Below are 21477 nucleotides of genomic sequence, written 5' to 3' on the forward strand. Positions count from 1 at the left end.
CAATGGTACAGCCAGGACGAATATAACGCCCCCTACTGGCTGGACAATCACCCTCACCTTCAGCGGGGTCCAAAAGCCGAATGGATTCTCCCATCTCACCCCCCAGAATGTATGGTTCACCCCACATCTGTAACCCTCCCCTGAACCATCAGGTGCCTGTGACCCCATTGGCCCAGGTCCTGTTCCAGCCCACCCTGGAGCCCCCCTTGATAAGGGGTCTCCAGGGGGCTGGACGCCCTCTTGGATCTTCCCTTCCCCTCCTGGAGAGTCCTCCGGGAGTCCCTGCTCTCCTCTCTGTCTCTCCCCTCCCCCATCACCCGAGGCCCAGCCACGTGCTGTGTCTGGCAGCTCGAGGCAGAGCCTCTCTGCGTCCTGAATAAACTTCATCCCCCAAGAGCAACCAAAGAGATCTCGCTTGAATCTGTCCGTGGAATACAAATATATGTCGTTACAGACTGGCGCCCAACTCGAATACGAACCCACGGTGACCTGCAACTGCACCCGTCTGGATGCTTTCCAGCTTTTCTACCTGTAGGACACCTTTCCATGGACACTAACTAAATAACCAGGTATTTCCTCGCCATCGTGGTCGTGAGCACGGCATTTTGCTGCTAGGCAGTGACGAACCGGAGCTCTTTAAAAAGTCCCGAAGCCATCCTACAGCTCAGAGACTCGTTACATAGTAGCGAGCTCTTACAGCTCTTCTAGGCTTTCTGGCCGTTATTCTCCGAGCACAGGTGATCGCCGCGATTCCGCGGCGACCCAAGGCTTTGTGAGGAGACTTGCCGCGCCACGTGGCCACGTACACAAAGCACAGGCGAGCACTGCTTAGCACTGCCCGCGCTGAAGCTCTGGAGAAGCCCCGCGGTGAGCCCTCAGCACCGACTGCAGTAAACGTCGGACCCTGACAGAGGATCCCGCTCCTGCGACACCGAGGTGAGCCACACTGGTTTAAAAATGGGACAGTCCCACTCTGCAGCTGATAGAGATCTCTATAAGCAACTTAACCACTTATTATGTAGCCATAATAGTAATTTGCCTAAAAAAGAGCTACGAAAACTCCTAGAATGGATCTTACTTAAGTTCCCATATGCCGAGCGCTCTGCTGTGTTTTGTGGAGACTTTTGGGAGTCCGTGGGACATACACTGTTTAACGACATTTCACGGCGGGACCCCTATGCTTGCGAGTTGCTCCCTGCTTATAGAGTGTTGGCAGGAATCTGCGCTTCTCAAAAGCCGCAGATAGCAGCCAAACCGCTCCCTGCCGTGGCTCAAATATCCCCGCCGGACTGCACCCCCACCCCGCGCTGCGGCGAGAATGCCGGCGAGGCGGCTGGCGACTCGCCGGTTTCTGAGCGAGCGGCGCTCCCCGCCGCAGCCGCCCCCCCCCCACCCGCAACCCAGAACCCGCCCTTGCGGCCACCTCCTCCCCCCCAAACCACTCTGCGGGCCCCGCCTCCCCCCCGCCCGCACCCCCAGCATTGCCTGTCCCGGCTATGATGGCTACTATAGCCGAACTTTTACAAAATCAAACAACAGCCATTTTGCAAGCACAAACCCAGTCAATGGCTATTTTGCAAGCACAATTTCAAGCGTCAGCTGCGATTTTGCAAAAGCTGCAGACGCTGGCCTCCGCGGCCGCCCCCCCGACCCACCCGGAAGTCCCCTGGTCCGGCGAACACGCCGGCCATGCGCCGGCCCTGGGCTGGGCGGCCCCCACTCCCGGGACCGCCGCCTCCCTCCCGCGCAGCCCTGACCCCGCCCCCGGGGCCGCCGCCCCCCTCCCCCTCGGTCCAGACCCCGACCCCGCCCCCGGGGCCGCCGCCCCCCTCCCCCTCGGTCCAGACCCCGCCCCCGCCCCCGCGGCCGCCGCCTCCCTCTCGCACAGCCCAGACCCCGCCCCCGGGGCCGCCGCCCCCCTCCCCCGCGGTCCAGACCCCGCCCCCGGGGCCGCCGCCCCCCTCCCCCGCGGTCCAGACCCCGCCCCTGCTTCCACCTCCTCTCCCTCGAGCGCCCCGGACCCCGCCCCTGCAGCCGCGGCACCGCCCGCCCTTCCCAGGGACGCCCCGGCTCCCGGCGCCGTGCCCCCGCTGCCCGCCCGCCTCCTGAACTCGCAGCCGGCCCCCCCGGCAGACGCAAACCCGGCGTCCCCACCCCCCCACCCCCCCGCGGCGCCGCAGCCCCCGCCTCTGGCTGCAGAGCCGCGGAACCCCCCGCCGCCGGCACCACTTCCGGGTTTCCCAAACCCATCACCATATCCCTCCGCACCCCTCCCTTCGCCGTATCTACAAACTGCCACAGCACCCAATGCCATAGCGACAGGATATCCTTCCACAAATCCCAGTTCCCCACAGGTGCTGCTGCCCGCGACCTCCACCCCCCCTGCTCCTCTGCCTCAGCTGGCAGCAGCCCCTGCCTCCCACACTAGCAGCTCCTCACCACGCCCTGACACAGACACTATGCCTCAGCAACGTGAACGCAACAATGTAACTGCAGCTTCTACAAACAAAGGACAGACAGAGAACTATGTTACCCCTGCAAACTCTAACCTTTCTATCCCAGTCTCACCAAATTCTCAACACAGTGCCAACAATCTTCAATTGACTAACTGCCCTGAAATCAAATATGATAACCACAAAGAAGACAACCTGCCTTCCCAAGCCATACCGGCAATACCCAGCCAACAACCTGCTAATCTCAAAACATGGACATTCCTTCCCTCCCATGATTTAAAAGAGTTGCGAAAAGCAATTAATGACGGTGGCATCTCCTCTTCCTATTTCAAACAGCTGTTGAAAAGTACCCTAGAGAGACACACACTCACGCCACATGACTGCAAACATCTTGCCACCACATTTCTCACGGACTCACAATATATATTGTGGGATCTTAAATGGAAGAGAATGCTTGCAGGAGTCCTAACTACATATAGACAAAGCACTGATGCACACCTTCGCACCCTTACCTTGTCTTAATTAACAGGTGACCCACCAGATGATAAGATCGAACATCAGGCGAATCTACCCAAAATGGTATTGGATGATGTCAAAAGGATGGCTCGCAGAGCCTTTTTACAGATTCAGCCAGCGGGAACTTCCGAAGAAGCATACAATCTAGTTACCCAAGGCTCATCTGAACCATTCACCACATTTGTAGACCGGGTAATTCAAGCTACTGAAAGGCAATGTGGTGATGATTTGGCCCGGCCGATAATGATCCGGGACATCCTCGAAAATAATGCCAACGCCCAATGCAAACGAATCATCAAGGCCCTAGGAAAAGAAAAACCTACAGTGCCTGAGATGATTGAAGCGTGCAACTATGTTGGGAGCCCACATGACGTGACAGTCGTCCAAGCACATGAACCCGAAGAAACCCGGGGAGATAAACTGGAAAGGGCTCTTGCAGCACAAGCACAACAGGCAGAAGCAAGAGACCAGAGACTTACGGAACTTCTAACTGCCCTGCATCTCAGCTCCCAACAACAATACAACACCATGGCTGTCATGCAAGCTGCTCTGCCTTTAGGACCCTGCTACCTCTGCAAAAAACCTGGCCACATTGTAAAGGATTGCACAGAAGTCAACAAAAGCCCACAAACGCCTGATTCGTGCACCACCTGCAAAAAAGGAAAACATATGCCCTGGCAGTGCCGATCCAAACAAGATGCGAGTAGAAGACCTAATCCAAAAAACTCCAAGGCGAGCGCGCCGCGTCACCGCGTGATGAAACAAATGGTGGCCCCCCAAAACCCCGAGGTAAAATCTGCGAATATCCCGGTCCCAATGCCCTTCGCTGCATCACCAGCACAATTCCAGCTAATGACTCAAACTTACTATCCCCAGGCACCTGGTGCACTCTGGCGACCTCCAAGCCAACAACCTTCTTAAAGGATGATGGCTACGACTATATTTCGACAGGAATCACTGGGCCTTCACAACTCCGGCAAGACTTTCTAATAGTTGGCAAAGAAAGGAACTGCATCCTGGGGCTACTTGTTCTACCTTGTGTAGTCTCTGCTAACTGCAATGAAGAACTATTAGTGTTAGCCAAGGCTTACTACCCCCCATTGCATATTCCACCTAAAACCCCTATAGCCACTGCCATTGCACTGCCTATGGGAGCCATAGACCAGATACCACCACGTTGTTTCCCAGTCGCTTCTGAAAACCCCGAGGTCCTATGGGTTCAACACATAAGTGACCAAAGACCAATGCTAACTTGTGAACTATCAAATGGCGGGGTTCGAGTCACCATCAAGGGGATGATTGACACGGGGGCAGACGTTTCTGTAATTTCTTCTTGTTATTGGCCTACTGATTGGAGGTTGGTACCTCCCCCAAGCACTCTCACAGGCATCGGAGGTGTCACTCCGTGCTTGCAAAGCGAATCTGTGATCAGCATTGAAGGGCCTGACAGAATGAAAGCATTGATTCGCCCTTATGTGGTTCAGAAACCCATCACAGTATGGGGAAGGGACTTGCTTTCTGCATGGGGAGCTAAAATTGAACTGGGTTTTTTGTAGGGGCCACTAAAGCACTCAGCACTCCGAAACTGACCTGGAAGACTGACACCCCTGTCTGGGTCGATCAGTGGCCCCTGCCAGATAACAAGCTGAGTGCCCTCAAAGAACTGGTAGCAGAACAACTGCAGAAGGGCCACATTAAGCCCACTAACAGCCCCTGGAACTCACCTGTATTTGTGATCCATAAGAAAACCTCTAACACCTGGCGACTGCTACACGATCTCAGAAAAATCAATGCAGTGATCGAAAACATGGGCCCACTCCAGCCTGGCCTGCCCAACCTATCCATGATACCCAGAGACTGGCCTCTTATCATCATAGATCTGAAAGACTGTTTCTTCAACATCCCTCTGCATCCAGATGACGCTCCTCGTTTTGCCTTCTCCATCCCAAGTACGAACTTACAAGAACCGCTTCAGAGGTATCACTGGCTTTCCCTCCCCCAAGGAATGAAAAACTCGCCTACTATCTGCCAATATTTCGTTGCCCGCGCGCTGACTCCAGTCCGCCAAAAGTTTCCACAATCCGTTATCCTTCACTACATGGATGATCTGCTTATTGCAGCACCAACACAAGAGCAGATGAGAGGGACTTGTAGTTATGCTGTTGCTGAAGTAAAAAAGGCTGGACTTGTGATCTCTGAATCAAAAATACAAGAAACTGCCCCCTGGAAGTATCTAGGCTGGAAACTAACAGATCAGTCTATTTCCCCCCAAAAGATACAAATCCGAACCGATGTCCGCACTCTACAGGACTTACAACAGATCTTAGGGGAAATTAATTGGGTTAGGCCTGTCTTAGGAATAACTGCTGATGAACTTGCTCCACTTTTTGATCTGTTAAAGGGAGACAATGAACTCAGATCCCCCAGGTCTCTCACTCCAGAGGCTTGTAAGGCCCTAGAACACATCACTGACGCTCTGCAGAACAGGCAGGCACATCGCTATGTTCCTGGTCAACCCTTTTTCCTTGCAATCCTGGGAGAAAAGTTGAGGCTGTGCGGCCTCATCTTCCAATGGGACTCGTCTCTCAAGGATCCACTGTTAATAATTGAATGGGTTTTTATTTCCTATAGGTCACCAAAGACAATCCTCACACCTTTGGAGATGATGTCACAGATCATCATCAAAGGCAGAGCAAGGCTCCTTTCAATAGCAGGCCGCGAGTTTGAAACTATTTACTTGCCCATGAAGAAAACATATTTTGACTGGGCTATGCAAAAATCGGAGGACCTGCTGTATGCCTTGCTGAACTTCCCAGGCACCTGCTCAATTCACTACCCAGCACACAAAATGATCAAAGCCAAGTTATGTTATAAGGAGAAGCCCCTGATCAGTGAAGAACCTTTAAATGCAATTACTATCTTCACTGACGGGTCAGGCCGAACACACAACTCAGTTGTTACATGGCAAAATACAAAAACTAAAACCTGGGAACAAGATGTCCAAAAAGTTGAAGGTTCCCCTCAGATTGTTGAATTGGCTGCAGTTGTAAGAGCATTTCAGCTCTTTCCGGAACCTTTCAACCTGATCACAGATTCAGCTTATGTAGCTAATGTCATTAAGAGAATTGAGGGATCCGTTCTAAAGGATGTAAGCAACAATAATTTGTGTCTTTGGCTTACCTGTTTATATAACATTTTATCACACAGAGCTAATCCTTACTTTATCTCTCATATCAGGGCTCACTCTGGTCTTCCAGGATTCATGGCAGAGGGAAATGCACGCGCTGATGCACTGGCATCAGCCGCGTCTGATGAGGAAGGTTCAGCAAGCGTTGAGAAATCCACCTCGGTGCTTGCTGCAACCACCTTGCCCAACACTATTGAACAGGCCAAATTGAGCCATGCATTCTTTCACCAAAACGCACAGGCCATCAAACGAGATTTTCACATTTCCCTAGAGCAAGCACAAAATATTGTACGAGCTTGCCCAAGCTGTCAGCATGTGCAACCCCTCCCCCCTTCAGCAGCCACCAACCCACGAGGGTTGGAGAGCCTACAGAAATGGCAGACAGATATCACTAAATATCCATCTTTTGGGAAGTTTAAAAACATCCATGTCTCTATTGATACATTTTCAAATGCAATTTTTGCCTCTGTACATACAGGGGAAACAGCCAAGCATGTCTGCCAACATTTCTCACAAGCCTTCTCCTATTTAGGTGTTCCCCAAGAAATTAAAACTGATAATGGCCCCTCATATACCTCACAAGAACTAGCCACATTCCTGAATGATTGGGGTGTTCACCATACATTTGGCATCCCTCACTCCCCCACGAGTCAGGGAATGGTAGAAAGAACACACCAAACCCTAAAACGCATTTTAAATCAACAGAAAGGAGGAGTAGATCAAGCTACACCTCAAAAGAGATTGAGTAAAGCTCTGTATGTTTACAATTTCCTAAATAGCTCTACAGAAGAGCCCGACCCCCCCATCTACAGACACTTTCTGAACAACAAAAAAGCAAAAATTAAGGAACACCCCCCAGTTTTAATAAAAAACTTAGACACAGGGCAAATAGAAGGTCCATACAACCTCATAACGTGGGGAAAAGGTTTTGCTTGTGTTTCTACAGGTCAAGGACTTAAGTGGGTCCCAGGAAAGAACGTGAAGCCTTACCATGCTCCGAAATCTGCTGACACCCCCACACCAGACAGTTCCTCTACAAGCACAAGCCAAGAAGCCAGCACCCAGACCTGAACCACGCTGCGTCATCGAGAGAAAAATGGACTTTCTATCGTTTAATGCGTGCATATTGTTTTTGTTCTTCTGTTTCAGTTTTTATATTGAAGTTTTACTTATAATTCAACCAAAGACAAATGCCGAGTAGCTTTAGCCAAGCCTGCAAGCTCTAAGACCACCTATATATCTAACACAAACCCTAACAAACCTTTTTCAACCCGTTTAATTATAAGACCTTTTCCAAAAAAATTCTGACAATGCCTCCCCTACTATAATCAGTGATTTAATAACAATAAGGTCATCTCAGCTATACAGTTTACTTAATAGTTTAAGCCTTGCACCTTGGCTAAAGGAACTCTGTAAAATAAGCTTGACTGTTCCAGTAGCAATAAGTATAGTTCTAGTAACAATACCCTGTACACCTCCAAGTGTGCAGAAAATAGTTGTTAAATCAATATTTAATATTTCAAATGGTTCAGTGAAAAAGGGGGAGATGTTGGGGAGGGTAGATAAATATGATTAAGAACCACAATGGTACAGCCAGGACGAATATAACGCCCCCTACTGGCTGGACAATCACCCTCACCTTCAGCGGGGTCCAAAAGCCGAATGGATTCTCCCATCTCACCCCCCAGAATGTATGGTTCACCCCACATCTGTAACCCTCCCCTGAACCATCAGGTGCCTGTGACCCCATTGGCCCAGGTCCTGTTCCAGCCCACCCTGGAGCCCCCCTTGATAAGGGGTCTCCAGGGGGCTGGACGCCCTCTTGGATCTTCCCTTCCCCTCCTGGAGAGTCCTCCGGGAGTCCCTGCTCTCCTCTCTGTCTCTCCCCTCCCCCATCACCCGAGGCCCAGCCACGTGCTGTGTCTGGCAGCTCGAGGCAGAGCCTCTCTGCGTCCTGAATAAACTTCACCCTCCAAGAGCAACCAAAGAGATCTCGCTTGAATCTGTCCGTGGAATACAAATATATGTCGTTACACCCCACCTCATCATCCACCAACGCATCCACACTGGGGAGAGGCCCTACGAGTGTGGGGAATGTAGGAAGAGCTTCAGCACAAGCTCCCACTTCATCTGCCACCAGAGGATCCACACTGGGGAAAGGCCATACAAGTGTGAGGAGTGTGGGATGACCTTCAGCCAGTGGTCCCAGCTGATCATCCACCAAATGATCCACACAGGGGAGAGGCCTTGCGAGTGTCCTGAGTGTCAGAAGAGGTTTCACAGCAGCTCTGCTCTCCTTGCGCATCAGCGGATTCACAGACAGGAGAGGCCCTTCCGCTGCCCCAACTGTGGGATGGGCTTCAAGCACAACTCCACCCTCGTCACCCACCGGCACATCCACACCGGGGAGAGGCCCTACGAGTGTCCCCGGTGTGGGAAGAGCTTCTCAGACCGCTCATTCTTTACCCGGCACCAGCGGAGGCACCGGTAAGGGAAGCCCTGCGAGAACCCCGCCTGCAGGAAGAGCTTCGTGCACTGCTCCAGCTCCATCCCCATCAGAGGACCCACCCTGCTCAGAGCCCTGGTGACCCACATGCCCTGTGATACACAGAGGGAAGTGGCTGCTGTTATTTTATTTTGCCTCTTATTATCTTTTATCTTCCTCCCTTCAAAACACAGAAAATTGGGGTTAAAATCAACAAATTCATCAAAAGCATCTAAAGCCTCACATTTTACTTGTGTTTTGAGGAATCTTGGGTTCCAGGAGATATCTGTGAGGGTATGGGGGAGTTTGGGGGCTATTTGGTTTAGTTGTCTTTATTTCTTGGCACTCCAAAAGATGAGAGGGACTGATCTTTCTGCTCAAATCCACTCAGTGCTACTAAAAAATACTGAATACAACCCCAAAACTACTCGATTCCACCACCTCTCAGGGTGAAATTGGGTTGGAAGGGGATTGGGCAATGAGGGATGCAAATCAGGAGGGTGAGATGAGAATTGGGTGGGGCGGGATGGGTGAGATGGGGATTGGGAGGTGTGAAATGGGGGAAGTACAGCTTGGGAAGGGGTCTTGATGTCCAGGAGGGGTCGCATGGGTAGAGGTTGGCATTTGGGAGGTGGGGTGGGGTCTGGAATGAGACAGACAAATTTTGGGGATGATTAAGATATGGGGAGCCCATTACTGGGTGAGTGTTTGAATAGTTTACATACATGAGGAGCTGCTGGGATATCTCACATTCCTGAGGCAGTTTTGGGGCACTCCCCAGTTCTTGGGGGGTTTCCTGAGAGCAGCTCCATGGAGCCCCATGGCCAGGGGTGGTTGCCATGGGCCTAAACTCAGAGCTGTGCCAGAGTCCATTGCCTTGGTGCTGAGAGCAGAGAAATGATGAATGGCCCCAGACATCTCCAGTGTGTGTGTGTGGAGGCCTGTGAGCTTACTGGGGAGAGGGCAAAAGCGATCCCCTGGAGAAATGCACCATAGGCTCTGGGCATTCCTCACAGCTCAGGGTGAGGACAGAAGCTTCCCCCATGGTGCTCAGCAGCACTGTGTTAATTTGTCCCAGTTCTGTACCCATTGGCCTATTGGCCTTTCCTACCCCTTTTACCCAGATATGTTCATGTTCTAGCAAGTTCTCCCTTCCCTATTTTCCCATTGGTTTATGTGCCCACCTATCAACCCTGCCATTCCCTATTAGTCCCTTCCCTGTGTACCACCCCTAAACCCTGAGATCCCTGACGCTCTCCTCCACCTCCTCTTTTCCCGTATTTACACCCTAAACCCTCCTTTGTCTCTGTCTTTAACCCCCAGAGCCCTGGAGCGTCAGACCCTGATAAACCCTCGTTGGAGCTCCATGCCTGGGCCCTCCCGTGTCCTCACTGCCGAGCTGCTCCGTGTGTGTGTGTGTGTGTGCTGGGCTCCCGTGGCTCTGCCCGTTAGCACAAAACACTCCCAGGGAAAGTTGTGCCGCCACCACCACAGACTGACAGTGTCCCTGGGGACCAAGAGGCCACTGTGACACTGTGGGACCAAGGAGAGCATTGCTGCCCTGCCAGGCCTCATGGAACCAAGGATCCACTGTGACACTGCAGGGCCTTGGGGACCACGGTGACATTGTGACACTGCAGGGCACAAGGATCCAAGGGACTTTGTGACACCAAGGGGTCCCATGGAACCAAAGGGACATTGTGACACTGGGAGGCCTCATGGAGTCATGGAGACCATTGGGACACTCTGGGGCCTCATGGAACCCTGGTGACACCAAGTTGTCTGGGAGGGTTGATCTGCTGGAGAGTAGGAGGGCTCTGCACAGGGACTGGACAGGCTGGATCCAGGGCCCAAACCCAACAAGGTGAGGTTTAACAAGTCCAAGTGCCGGGTCCTGCACTTTGGCCACAACAACCCCTGCAGCGCTCCAGGCTGGGGACAGAGGGGCTGGACAGCAGCCAGGCAGAAAGGGACCTGCAGGGACTGATGGACAGCAGGCTGGACATGAGCCAGCCGTGTGCCCAGGTGGCCAAGAAGGCCAATGGCTCCTGGCCTGGATCAGGAATGGTGTGGCCAGCAGGAGCAGGGCAGTGATTCTTCCCCTGTGCTGGGCACTGGTTGGGCAGCACCTCGAGTGCTGTGTCCAGTTCTGGGCCCCCCAACTTAGGAAGGACATGGAGGGGCTGGAGCGTGTCCAGAGAAGGGCAAAAAGGCTGGTGAAGGGTCTGGAGCACAAATCCTGTGAGGAGCAGCTGAGGGAGCTGGGGTTGTTTATCTTGGAGAAGAGGAGGCTCAGGGGAGACAAGGCAGTGTCGGGGCCCAGGTTGGACTTGATGATTCCAAGGACTTTTCCAGCCTCGCTGATTCTGGAATTCTTTGAAACCACCCTTGGAGCAGTTGCAGGAGGAGCCCTGGGCCTCCTCTTCAGAAGCTCCAGCAGCCCAGGTCCCTCAGCTTCTCCTCACAGCCCCAAAGCCCATCCTGTCAGTCCTGCAGAGCCTCTGCAGCTCCTCCTCACTACCCAGAACAGGGAGCCCCACAGCCAGACACAGCAGCCCAGATGTGCCCCCCTGGCCTGGGGTGCCTCTGGCAAGGGAGCAGCACCAGGCACTGCAGGAGCCTGCAGACAATTCCTGCAGCACTTGTGGTGAGACAGAGTGAAAATTTAACAGGGTAGAAATCCATTTAGATTTAGGTGAAATGTGCACTTTGAGCTTGCTAAATATGCTGTTTAGTCTGGTGACTGCAGCCCTAGACATACCACCCCAGCTAAGGAGAAAGAATGCAAATTTCCACACTAAAAGATAAGAGATAAGAAAGACTCCTCGGACCTTGAAACAGACAGGGCAGAGTGACCCAGGAGTTCTTTCTGTACTTTCTGACAAAAACTGAGTACAAGTGTAACTATCTGTAAGTGTAATGTGAAATCAGTGTAATGAATATGCATTAACCTATTGTGAAATGCTATGCATATGGAAATTAGTAAGGGTAATAAAGAAGGATCAAGAGTTCTCAGAGGGACTCATGTCTATTAAAGGGCAATGAATCCCGATATGTGTCCACAGCGCTGTGAATAAACATACCCATTCCATACAAATCTCAATTGGAATTGTAGGGTTTGATTTTTCATCCGTGTTTCAGTTTGATGTATCAATGACATCCTTCTCCATAGCTTTAGCAGAGGATTTCAGCCCCAAGGTCAAGGGGGATCTCCTCATCCCTCCCATCTGAGACTCAACTTCCTTTTCACTGACCTCAGTGGGTTCATGTTGCCCCTCTGTGTGCCTGCCCTGTGTCCTTTTCTCTCACTGCAGGGAGGGTGGCAGCACTGGCAGAGTCAATATCTGCCCGGGGCTGCAGATGGTTCCGTGAGCCCGGCCGGGCTCGGTCCTTGCGGCCGGAGCTGTTTTCCCATGGAGGTTTCTGCAGCGGCTGCGCTGGGGCTGTGTCAGGCTGGGCCGCGCTGGGGCAGGGCCAGGATCTCAGCAGCCAGGCCAGAAGGCTGAGATGGGGCTGGGCCAGCCTTGGCACCTCTTTGGGGCCAGAAGGGAGAGAGACCCAGCCAGGCTTTCTCATCTTCAACTTGGGTCTGCACTGAGGCGTCTGCAGTTTCCTTAGTGGTTTAACAGACTGTCAGCTCTCAAAGCTAATTACTGATTGGTTTTTTTGTCAGACACAGAGGAAACTGCTAGCAGCTTCTCTCAGGACATCACTTCTGTGATGCAGCAGCACAGAGCACAGAGCTCCTTTGTCCATATGTAGTGGTCATGTGCCTGAGGCCTCAGAACCCCTCCTTGGGAGATCTCTGGGCCCTCTCCAAGGTGTTTTCAAATGAAAACATTCATCTCAGAGTCGAAGAAAAACACCAGAGGACAGGACCAGCCTAACCTGTCTGTCCTGGCTACTTTTGTCTGGGAGCAATCCGTGGATATATGGAAATTGGGAGGCCAAATTCTAATTTTGGCCATGGGCCCTGGACATGAAGGCCGGTTCTTTTCCATGGGAATGAAGGAAGAGAGCGCCAGTGTTTCCTGGAGGGATGAGAGGTGACCACCAGAGGCCAACCAGAGCTGCCAGATTTTGTTCTGAGACATACCCTTGCATATAGGAATTTTTTAGGGAGAATATCTGTTTTGGCAATGAGCATCTGAAAAGAGGAAAAGTTCTTTTCCATAGAAAGGAAAGCAGGGACCCCCTGTGCTCCAGGAGCTGATGAGAGGCAGCCCTTGGCATCCCAAGATCAGGGAGACCTGTCAGGTGAACTCTGGGAGGCCAAGCCTGCCAGACTTGGTCCATGTTCCCTCGGTTCCATGGGGCCCATCAGTGTCCCAATGGTCCCTGGCTTCCAGGAGGCCCTGAGGTGTCACAATGCCCCCTTGGTGACACCAGGCCCTGAAGGGTCGGAATGGTCTCCATGGTTCCATCAGGCCCCACAGAGTCATAATGGTCTCTGGGTCCATGAAGCCCCGCAGTGTCACCATGGCCCCTTGGTTCCATGGGCTCCAGTGGTGCCACAATGATCCCCTTGGTTCCATGAGGTGCCCACAGTGTCACAGTGATCTCCATGGGAAGGAAAGAACCGAGCCCCAGTGTGGCAGGGGCAGCCACCAGAGGCCAAGGCCAGCCAGACTTGATGGTACTGGCAGATTTTGTCTTGGAGCAACCGTTGGATATAGGGAATTTTAGAGGTGGAATCCCAATTTCAGACATGGACATTCAGAGGAGCAGGATGATTCTTTCTATAGGAAGCAGTGGACATAACACCAGTGTTTGAGGGGCAGATGAAAGGTAGTCATTAGAGGCTGAGGCCAGCCAGACCTCTCTGTCCTGGTAGCTTTTGTCTGAAAGCAACCCTTGGATATAGGGTATTTGGAGATGGAATCCCATTTTTGGCCATTTTTGCATAGATAAGAATGACGGTTCTTTTCCATAGGAAGGAAAGCACCGAGACCAAGTGTTTCAAAGGCAGATGAGAGGCAGCCCCCAAGGGTCCAAGGGCAGCCAGACCTGTCTGTCCTGGCTGATTTCACTTGGGAGCAATCCTTGCATGTACAGAGTTCTGGAGGTGGAATCGCGGTTTTAACCATGGGTGCCTGGACAGAAATTCTTTCCATTAGGAAGGAAAGCACAGAGCCCCAGTGTTTCAGAGGCACATGAGTGCCAGACCTCAGGAGGCCAAGGCCAGCCAGATTGTGTTTCCTGGCATGAGTTTTCTGGGAGCTATCCTTGGATTTAGGGAATTCTGGAGGCAGATCCCCAATTTTTGTCATGGGTGCCTAGTTGAAGTGGATGTTTTTTCCCCATAATAAAGAAAAGCACATGGTCGCAGTATTTGAAAGGCAGATAAGAGGTGGCCCTTGGGTGGCCAAGGCAGCCAGATCTGTCTCAGACCTGGCAGATTTCATCTGGGAACAATCTTCGTATATAAGGAAATTTGAAGGAATCCAAATTTCGGCCCTGGGTCCTTGGAGGAGAAGGAGAGTTCTCTCCCATAGGAAGGAAAGCCCAGAGCCCCAGTGCTTCAGGGGAGATGAGAAGCAGCCCTTGACATGCCAAGGTCACCCGGACCTGTCAGGTGGTCCCCAGGAGCTCCAGCCAGCCAGACCTGTTCCATGTTCCCTTGGTTCCATGGACCCCACAGTGTCACAATGGTGTCCTTGGCTCCATCAGGCCCTGGAGTGTCACAATGTTCCCCTTGCTTCTGCAGTGTCACAATGGCCCCGTGCTTCCATGAGGCCTTGCAATGTCACAATGGCTTCGTGGTTCCACAAAGCCCTGATGTGTCACAATGGCCCCTGGGCTCTGTGTGCCCTCGCTGTGTCACAATGGCTCCTCTGTGACACTGCGGCTGCACAAGGTCACCATGGACCCTTGGTTCCTTGGGGTCTCTGAGTTTCACATTGGTCTCCTTGATTCCATGAGGCAGCACAGTGTCACAATGGCCCCTTGGTTCCATGAGGTTCCGTAGTGTCACCGTGGTGTCCTTGGACCCACATTGTCACAACTGACCTGTGGTAATCACATATCCTCTGAGCAGAGAGAGAGATCTCCCAGGATTTTCCTGGGAAGCTGTGAGAAGCTGTGAGAAAGCTCAGAGAAAAGAACAAGAAACAATTCTTATCTTCACTTGCTGCACCTGTTGTTGTGCACATGTGGAATGTATTATGGAGATTTGTTTATCAAAGGGTGATTTCTAAATTGGCCAATGGTGATGGCCAATTGGATTTCAATTAACCAGTCTGGTCTGTCTGTATCAGACTGTCTGCAAGAGCGATGAGTGTTTCTTAGCAGTATAGTATAGGATAATGTAATAAAGGGATTGATTGGCCTTCTGGAATCATGGAGTCAGTGCTAATTATTACAGGCTGGATAACAGGCTACGATAGTTATCTAAGTCAATCTTCCCTTACCTCTGAATGCTGAACAGAATAGGCTTAACAGGCATAGCAGGAGCACCAACCACTGTAGACCCAAAGAGCTGGCTGAGGAGTTGGGAGAAAACTTCCCCTGGTGTTATTTCCTCATGGTAGGTACCATTATTAAAGTAATTCCAAACACATACAGTTAGTGTGTGGTAGCCTCGAATCTGTGTGCCCACTGACCAGAGGAAATTAAAAATCCATAAATTCCTCACCATATTAACCCATCAAACAAATTAATTATCAGCCAGATTTGCCATAGTTATAGGATGGGAAAAATGTAGCCACAACCATGTGCCACCCAAACCAGGGTAAGCTAGACCACATGGTGACACCTAACAAGGTTTCTATATCCAGTGCAACCAAAAAAAATCATGTTACTCAAGAATTGTTATTCTTATTTCACCCTGTTTCTCTCAATGCCCTCAGGCTGCACATCGGGTGCCAAAACTGGTCTTGGTTTACAAGACAGGTGTCTGCTAGGGAAGGCAGCAAAAAGCCTCCTGTGGAATGGAGAATGTAAACCCCCTCCCTCCAAATTATTAGAATCATGAAATCAAGGGTCTCTCAGGCAGGCAAAGATATGGGAATAGGAATGTCAGCTCTTTCCTAGTGTGTATAACAAAGCAAACAAGCAGCAGCAGCTGCGGCACGAACAGCAAACAGAGCAGAGCCCAGTCCCGGCCTTTGGGCCGTGGCGCTTTCCCTGCGGTGCAGTTCCGGGCACAGCCAGCAGGGGCGCTGTGGCTCCCGGGGCAGGGCAGGTGCGCTGACCCCCACGCGGCTGCAGGGGGCGCTCCGGCCGGGCTCGGCAGCGCGGGGCCATGGCGGCTTTGTCCGAAGGGGGAAGGGCTGGAGAGAGGCTTTGCTTCACAAACCCCGGGGCAGCCGGCTCCGGTGCCCCAGCAGGACTCTCAGAAAGCAGTCAGCTCGGTGCCCCAGCAGCACTGGCAAAAAGCAGTCAGCTGGGCTGGCAGGATGTCTCGGCAGGCAGGGGGTGAGGGGCTCCAAGCAGGGCAGGGAGAGCCCAGCTCAGGATCCTGGACACCAGAGCAGACAGGGATAGGTCTCTCTTTTAGTGGGGCAGGTGTAAATAAGGTCCCAGTTTAGTGGCTGTTCTCACGAGCAGAGGCTCATCCCAGGACAGAAGAAGCAGCTCTGGCCCGGGCTCTGGCAGCAACAGTGGAAACTCCCATCTCCAAGAGCAGCAGCTCCTCCCAAAATAAGGGATCAGCCGATAAACATCAGCCAATGATAAGGAAAAAACAGAAAGGAAAAACCCAACCCCCAACACTGGTTTACAATTCCTAATGCTATGGGAGAATTGTATAAAGTTTTAATTCCACCTTTGTAATTGTTTACATACGAGATCTTGAAATGTCAGGGGTAGGGATTGGAACCTGCTGCTCCAAGGCTCCTCTCACAAAAAGAGGCTTAGAAAGGCTGGTGGTCCTTGGAGGTATTTGGGGATCTACAGGGGCTATTGGGGGTCCTTTCTGTGCCTCCTGACCTGACAGGAGCTTCTCTAATAAACTTAGGCTAAAGCTCCCAGTCTGCCCATGACAGGAGCCACTGTGAGTGCCTGTGACATCCCGGCTCTTTGGCAGCCTGAGGACACTTAGAAAGTCCCCATGAAACCCCTCTGAGGGCCTGTCAAAATATCTGAACCTTAATATGCAAACTGTCGGCTCTTAACTGAAAGGTTGGTGGTCCAAGCCCAGCCAGGGATGCCATTTATGTCAGAATCTGTGGTATTTAAATGATCTCAAAATTGCAGAAATTTGCTGTCTTTGAGCCCCGCTGCCAAAGAAGAAGCCATATTCATCTGTGCTGGTTTTCAAGGTTGTTTATTCTTGCTTATCTATAACATGTTCTGTCTGACCTGCAGTAGGCCTTTCTTGCGGGGCAGCATGCAGGGCTCTGCCCCTCAGTGGGAAGTTACAAACATTATATACCAGAAACTACCTGTGCTATATTTACAATAATGTGCCAATACCTATCACCTATGTTGAACAATGTGTCCCCAGCCTAAACCAACAGAAAAATGCCAACACTGCAGTGAAACATGGAAGGCATGAAGAAGATGAAAAAGGACAGGACACACACGATTTCCTCCATCTTGCCTCCTTTGAACCCCTTACCTAGAATCCTAAAATTCTACTTTTGCACCCGTGTCACACTTAATTATTACTAATATCAAACACTCAGAGTGTGTAATTCATCCTGTAAGATTGAAAACTCCTCCCCATGGACAGAGATCACAGACAGTGTCTCTGGGGGCTCTGTACAGGGGGGTTCCTGACCCCTGCCAGGGTCCCAGACCTGCCAGGGCAGCCAGAGGGATGCCCTGGATTACCACAGCAAACCTCATCAGGACCCATTGCCATGGTCAGTTTCCATGGCAACCAGCACCAGCCCCTGTTGCTATTGTCAGTTTCCATGGCAACCAGCACCAGCCCCTGTTGCTATGGTCAGTTTCCATGGCAACCTTCCCCAGCCCCTGTTGCTATGGTCAGTCCCTGGGCAGCTCCATGGAGACCCCATGCCAGGGGTGGTTGCCATGGACACCAGCTCAGGCCTGCAGCCAGAGCCCGTTTCCATGGCAACCATTGGCACTCCCATCCCCAGGGTCATGGGATCCCAGAACCACAGAAGTGGCTGAGCTGGGAGGGACCCATCAGGATCCTCGAGTCCAGCTGCTGGCCCTGCACAGGACACCCCAACACTGCCAGCCTGGGCCTGGCAGCGCTGTCCAAACGCTGCTGGAGCTCAGAGAGCCCTGGAGCTGTGGCCCTCCCTGGGGAGCCTGGGCAGTGCCCCAGCAGCCTCTGGGCAAAAACCTTTCCCTGAGATCCAACCTCAGCCTGCCCCGACTCAGCTGCAGCCGCTCCCTCCACTCCTGTCCCTGGGCACCAGAGTGAAGAGGTTCCCTCAGCCCCAGCCAGGGACCCGCTCCCAAGGCTGCTGCCATGGCCACCAGGGCTGGCACCAGCTGGGATGCTCGGTTTCCACAGGCCGGGATTCAGGAATGGGATTTCCCAGTTTCCTGCTCTCACTAAAACCGTGCTGGCTCTCGTTGCCCTCCCACCTTCCACTGAAGGAAAAAAGGGAAAGATGCCAGGCTGGGATAAGAACAATTTATTGGGAACAGCAACGAGATGAGGAACAAGCAGGACTAGAAAAAAATTGACAACAGAAGGGATAAGAAAAACTATTTACAGGGGAAATTACATCACCATCAATTGTACCTTCCTGGACACATGTCTCCTCCTGCCTGGAAAGGACACCCTTCTCAGAGAGAGAGAGAGTCCCTTTCCTGCCCCTGGCAATGACCTGAGGTGGGAGTGAATGTAGTGACAGGGCCATAGCCAGACCCTCTTCAATCCCACATAAGGTCATTGGCAGGGGCAGGAGAAGGTACAGGTGTCTTCCCAGCATGGATCACAGGTAACAGGGATCACCCGGGCTCTTCCCAATGTGGGTTCTTCAATGGGGGGTTAAGCTGGAGTGGTGCACGAAGCTCCTCCTGCAGTTGGGGCACTCACAGGGCTTCCCTCACCAGTGGCTCTGTTGGTGTTGGGTCAAGTAAGAGCTCCGGGTGAAGCTCTTCCCACACTGGGGACACTCGTAGGGCCTCTCCCCAGTGTGGATGCGCCGGTGCCTGATGAGGTTGGAGTTTTGCTTGAAGCCCTTCCCACAGTCAGAGCAGAGGAAGAGCCTCTCCTCGGTGTGGACCCGCTCATGCAGGAGGAGACTGTAGCTGCTCTGAAACCTCTTCCCACATGTGGGGCACATGTAGGGCCTCTCCCCAGTGTGGATGCGCCGGTGGGTGACAAGGGTGGAGTTTTGCTTGAAGCCCTTCCCGCAGTCAGGGCAGCGGAAGGGCCTCTCATCCCTGTGAATCCGCTGATGCACAAGGAGTTCAGAGCTGCTGTGAAACCTCTTCTGACACTCAGGACACTCGTAGGGCCTCTCCCCAGTGTGGAACCTCTGGTGGACAATCAGGTCGGACTTGTGGCTGAAGCTGTTCCCACACTCCCCACACTCGTAGGGCCATTCCCCAGTGTGGATCATCTGATGTTGTTTCAGACTGTTGCTATGCCTGAAGCTCTTCCCACACTCCAAGCACTTGTAGGGCTTCTCCCCATCATGAAGCTTCTCAGGGACCACCAGCTCCGAGCTCTGGCTGAAGCTCTGCCCACCTTCCTGACCCAGAGTGGGCCTTTCCTCCTCAGAGCACCCTGGGCTGGGTTTCCAGCCCCTCCTCCTGTGGGATCTCCGGGGCTTTTCCTCCCTGTTGGATTCTTGCGCTGTGGAGTTGCTCAAATCGGCCTCTTCCATGTGGTTGTGCTGCAGAGATTTGTCCTTCCTGGTCTCCATCATCAGCTCCTGCTCTGGGGTAGGAAGGACAAGGAGGGGATGGGATTTGCCTCCGTGCCACAAGGAATGGTAAGGAGATCCCCCCAGTGCATCCCCATCACGACAGCGTCGGCAGCGGGACTGTCCTGCATCCAGGGGCCAGGCTGGGCCGGGAGATGGAACAGGAGAGAGGGGGAAAGGGGCACTGACTTCCTCCTCACCTGCCTCGGTGTCCCAAGGCTCCTTCCTCTTCCTCACAGCCTTCTCCTCCATCTGGCAAAGGTCTGGGGATGGGAAATTCTGTTTTGGGAGGAAAACAAGGGATGAGCAGATTCAGTATTGTCCTGGGTGGAAGGCAAACCAGGGAGAGAGTCTAAGCCAGAATCACAGTTGACTAAGAAAATTAAGATCAAGGCAATGACACAGAAACACTGGCTTAATCTGACAGAGTCAGGATATAACCTGACACCCCGTTGGTCAGGGTGGTGGTAGCAGTCTGATGAAATGGTGGCTGCAGTCCGGCTGGAGTGATGAACGTGATTCTGTCAAAGCGGTGATCCTGTAGAAGGGTCTGGTCTTCCTCTGAAGGTCCAGTGGTGGTTATGGAGCTCTTGTCCTCTGGAAATCCAGTAGGCAAGGTGGTCGTGGTGTTGCAAGGGTGAGATTATATCCAGGTAGGAATGCTTGGCTCCTCCCCCTGGGCGGAGCATCCCACAATGGGATGATGTAATTTTATCAGTCCTGCAGTGACACTCAATGGCCCATTAACAGAAGATGGCCCCTGGAGGGCATTATCAGGGCTGAGCCATGGAAGAGATAAAGAACACTGCCCCACCTGTTGATAACAGTTTATGGAGATGGTGACTGAAAACACTTTTGGTTACATCTGACACTGTAACCTGAAACAGTGAGGCCATCCCTGCTCGGGGTGGGGGATGAACACCACCCCCCTTACCCAAACTGGCTCAGGTGTAAAACCCCCACCCTGGGAAGGACACGCACACAGGGGACAATGTCACACTTGCCTCACCCCAGGGGAGGTCTCTGTCCCCATCACTCCCTTGCTCTCCCCCATTTTCTATTTCTTTCCATCTCTCTCTTTACCTCAAATTTACTGTTCAGGAAAATCGACTTCAGATTTGATCTCCTTAGCACCTTAACTGTGGCACAGGCATCGCTCTAACAACTTTATTTACCAGCTTGCAACATTATTTTGCACAGTGGGTTCAGGGCACTGTTGTCTGACCCCAAGTGCCTTTGACAACAGCATGGGTCCCTCCTCTGAGGAGGTTCTGCCCCCTTCTGGAGGAACTCTTGGAAACTTGGATGCAGCTTCCTCTGAGTGACTTTTGGGAAAACTTATGAGGAAAATAGCTGTTGTGGGTGGCCAGTGTAAAGAAAATATTTTCTTGTCATTCTTTGAAAAGTTTGTTAAAATCACTGGAAGAAAGGGACCAAATGATACCAGTGAGACTGGCAAGGATCATTCACCCCAAGGTGAGGAACACAAGGCCGGTAAAAGTCCTACAAGAAGCCCAGCTCAAGTACCTAAATTCCCAAATAACTCCTGAATTCACAGGCTTGGGGGGAGAATCATTATTTTCTTGTTCCCTGTCACCTTTGTGACAGCTACACAGAGCTTTCCCTTCCTTTTAATAATCTGTATTGGGCCAAATTTCCAACATTCTTTCTTTAGAATCTGCCAGCATCTGAGCTGGAGCTGTGCTGGAACTGATGAAATTTGGAATTGCCACAGAATTGCTTCTGTTGGTGGTTTATTAATGTTTGGGATTTGTTTGCATTTCCATCACAAGTGACTTGTGGGAAGAGCAAATCTTCCTCAAGGCATTTTATGGAGGGTTCAGTTTAATTTCTGATGAGTTTGTTTTGTCTTGCGCCCAGGGGATGCTCAAGGGCTCTCTGGTTTTGGTTTGGCCCTAATTTTCTTCTGATTTGTCTTTATCACTTAAAAACACCTGAAAAATGACTAAAAAGAGTATTGACCATGGATGTCAAAAGTCCCATCATTTAACAGGTGTTTGAGATGGAATTTATGGT

At 52.0% G+C, this 21477-nt stretch overlaps 2 protein-coding genes and 1 non-coding gene across 4 annotated transcripts in view; 2 read left to right on the forward strand and 1 right to left on the reverse strand.

Annotated features, from left to right (window-relative positions):
• LOC140680256 (uncharacterized) overlaps positions 1-21477 on the reverse strand; it is a 1118524-nt gene that overhangs the window by 974908 nt on the left and 122139 nt on the right. The gene's annotated exons all lie outside the window — the stretch shown is intronic.
• LOC140680875 (uncharacterized) overlaps positions 1-21477 on the forward strand; it is a 490116-nt gene that overhangs the window by 398442 nt on the left and 70197 nt on the right. Inside the window, exon 12 of the mRNA XM_072919759.1 lies at positions 8193-8358. Within this exon, the coding sequence (XP_072775860.1) occupies positions 8193-8358 (166 nt within the window). The remainder of the gene's footprint in view (positions 1-8192; positions 8359-21477) is intronic.
• Positions 487-8141, forward strand: LOC115493560 (uncharacterized). 2 transcript variants are annotated; one of them, XR_012052276.1, is made up of 3 exons: positions 508-936; positions 2983-3758; positions 3846-4818. It is a non-coding gene; the product is annotated as an uncharacterized protein (transcript). The 2 variants fall into 2 exon arrangements; XR_012052275.1 differs by lacking the exons at positions 2983-3758; positions 3846-4818 and adding an exon at positions 7103-8141 and having other exon boundaries at positions 487-936.

Source organism: Taeniopygia guttata, chromosome 30 (assembly GCF_048771995.1).
Source record: "Taeniopygia guttata chromosome 30, bTaeGut7.mat, whole genome shotgun sequence".
Lineage (NCBI taxonomy): Eukaryota > Metazoa > Chordata > Aves > Passeriformes > Estrildidae > Taeniopygia > Taeniopygia guttata.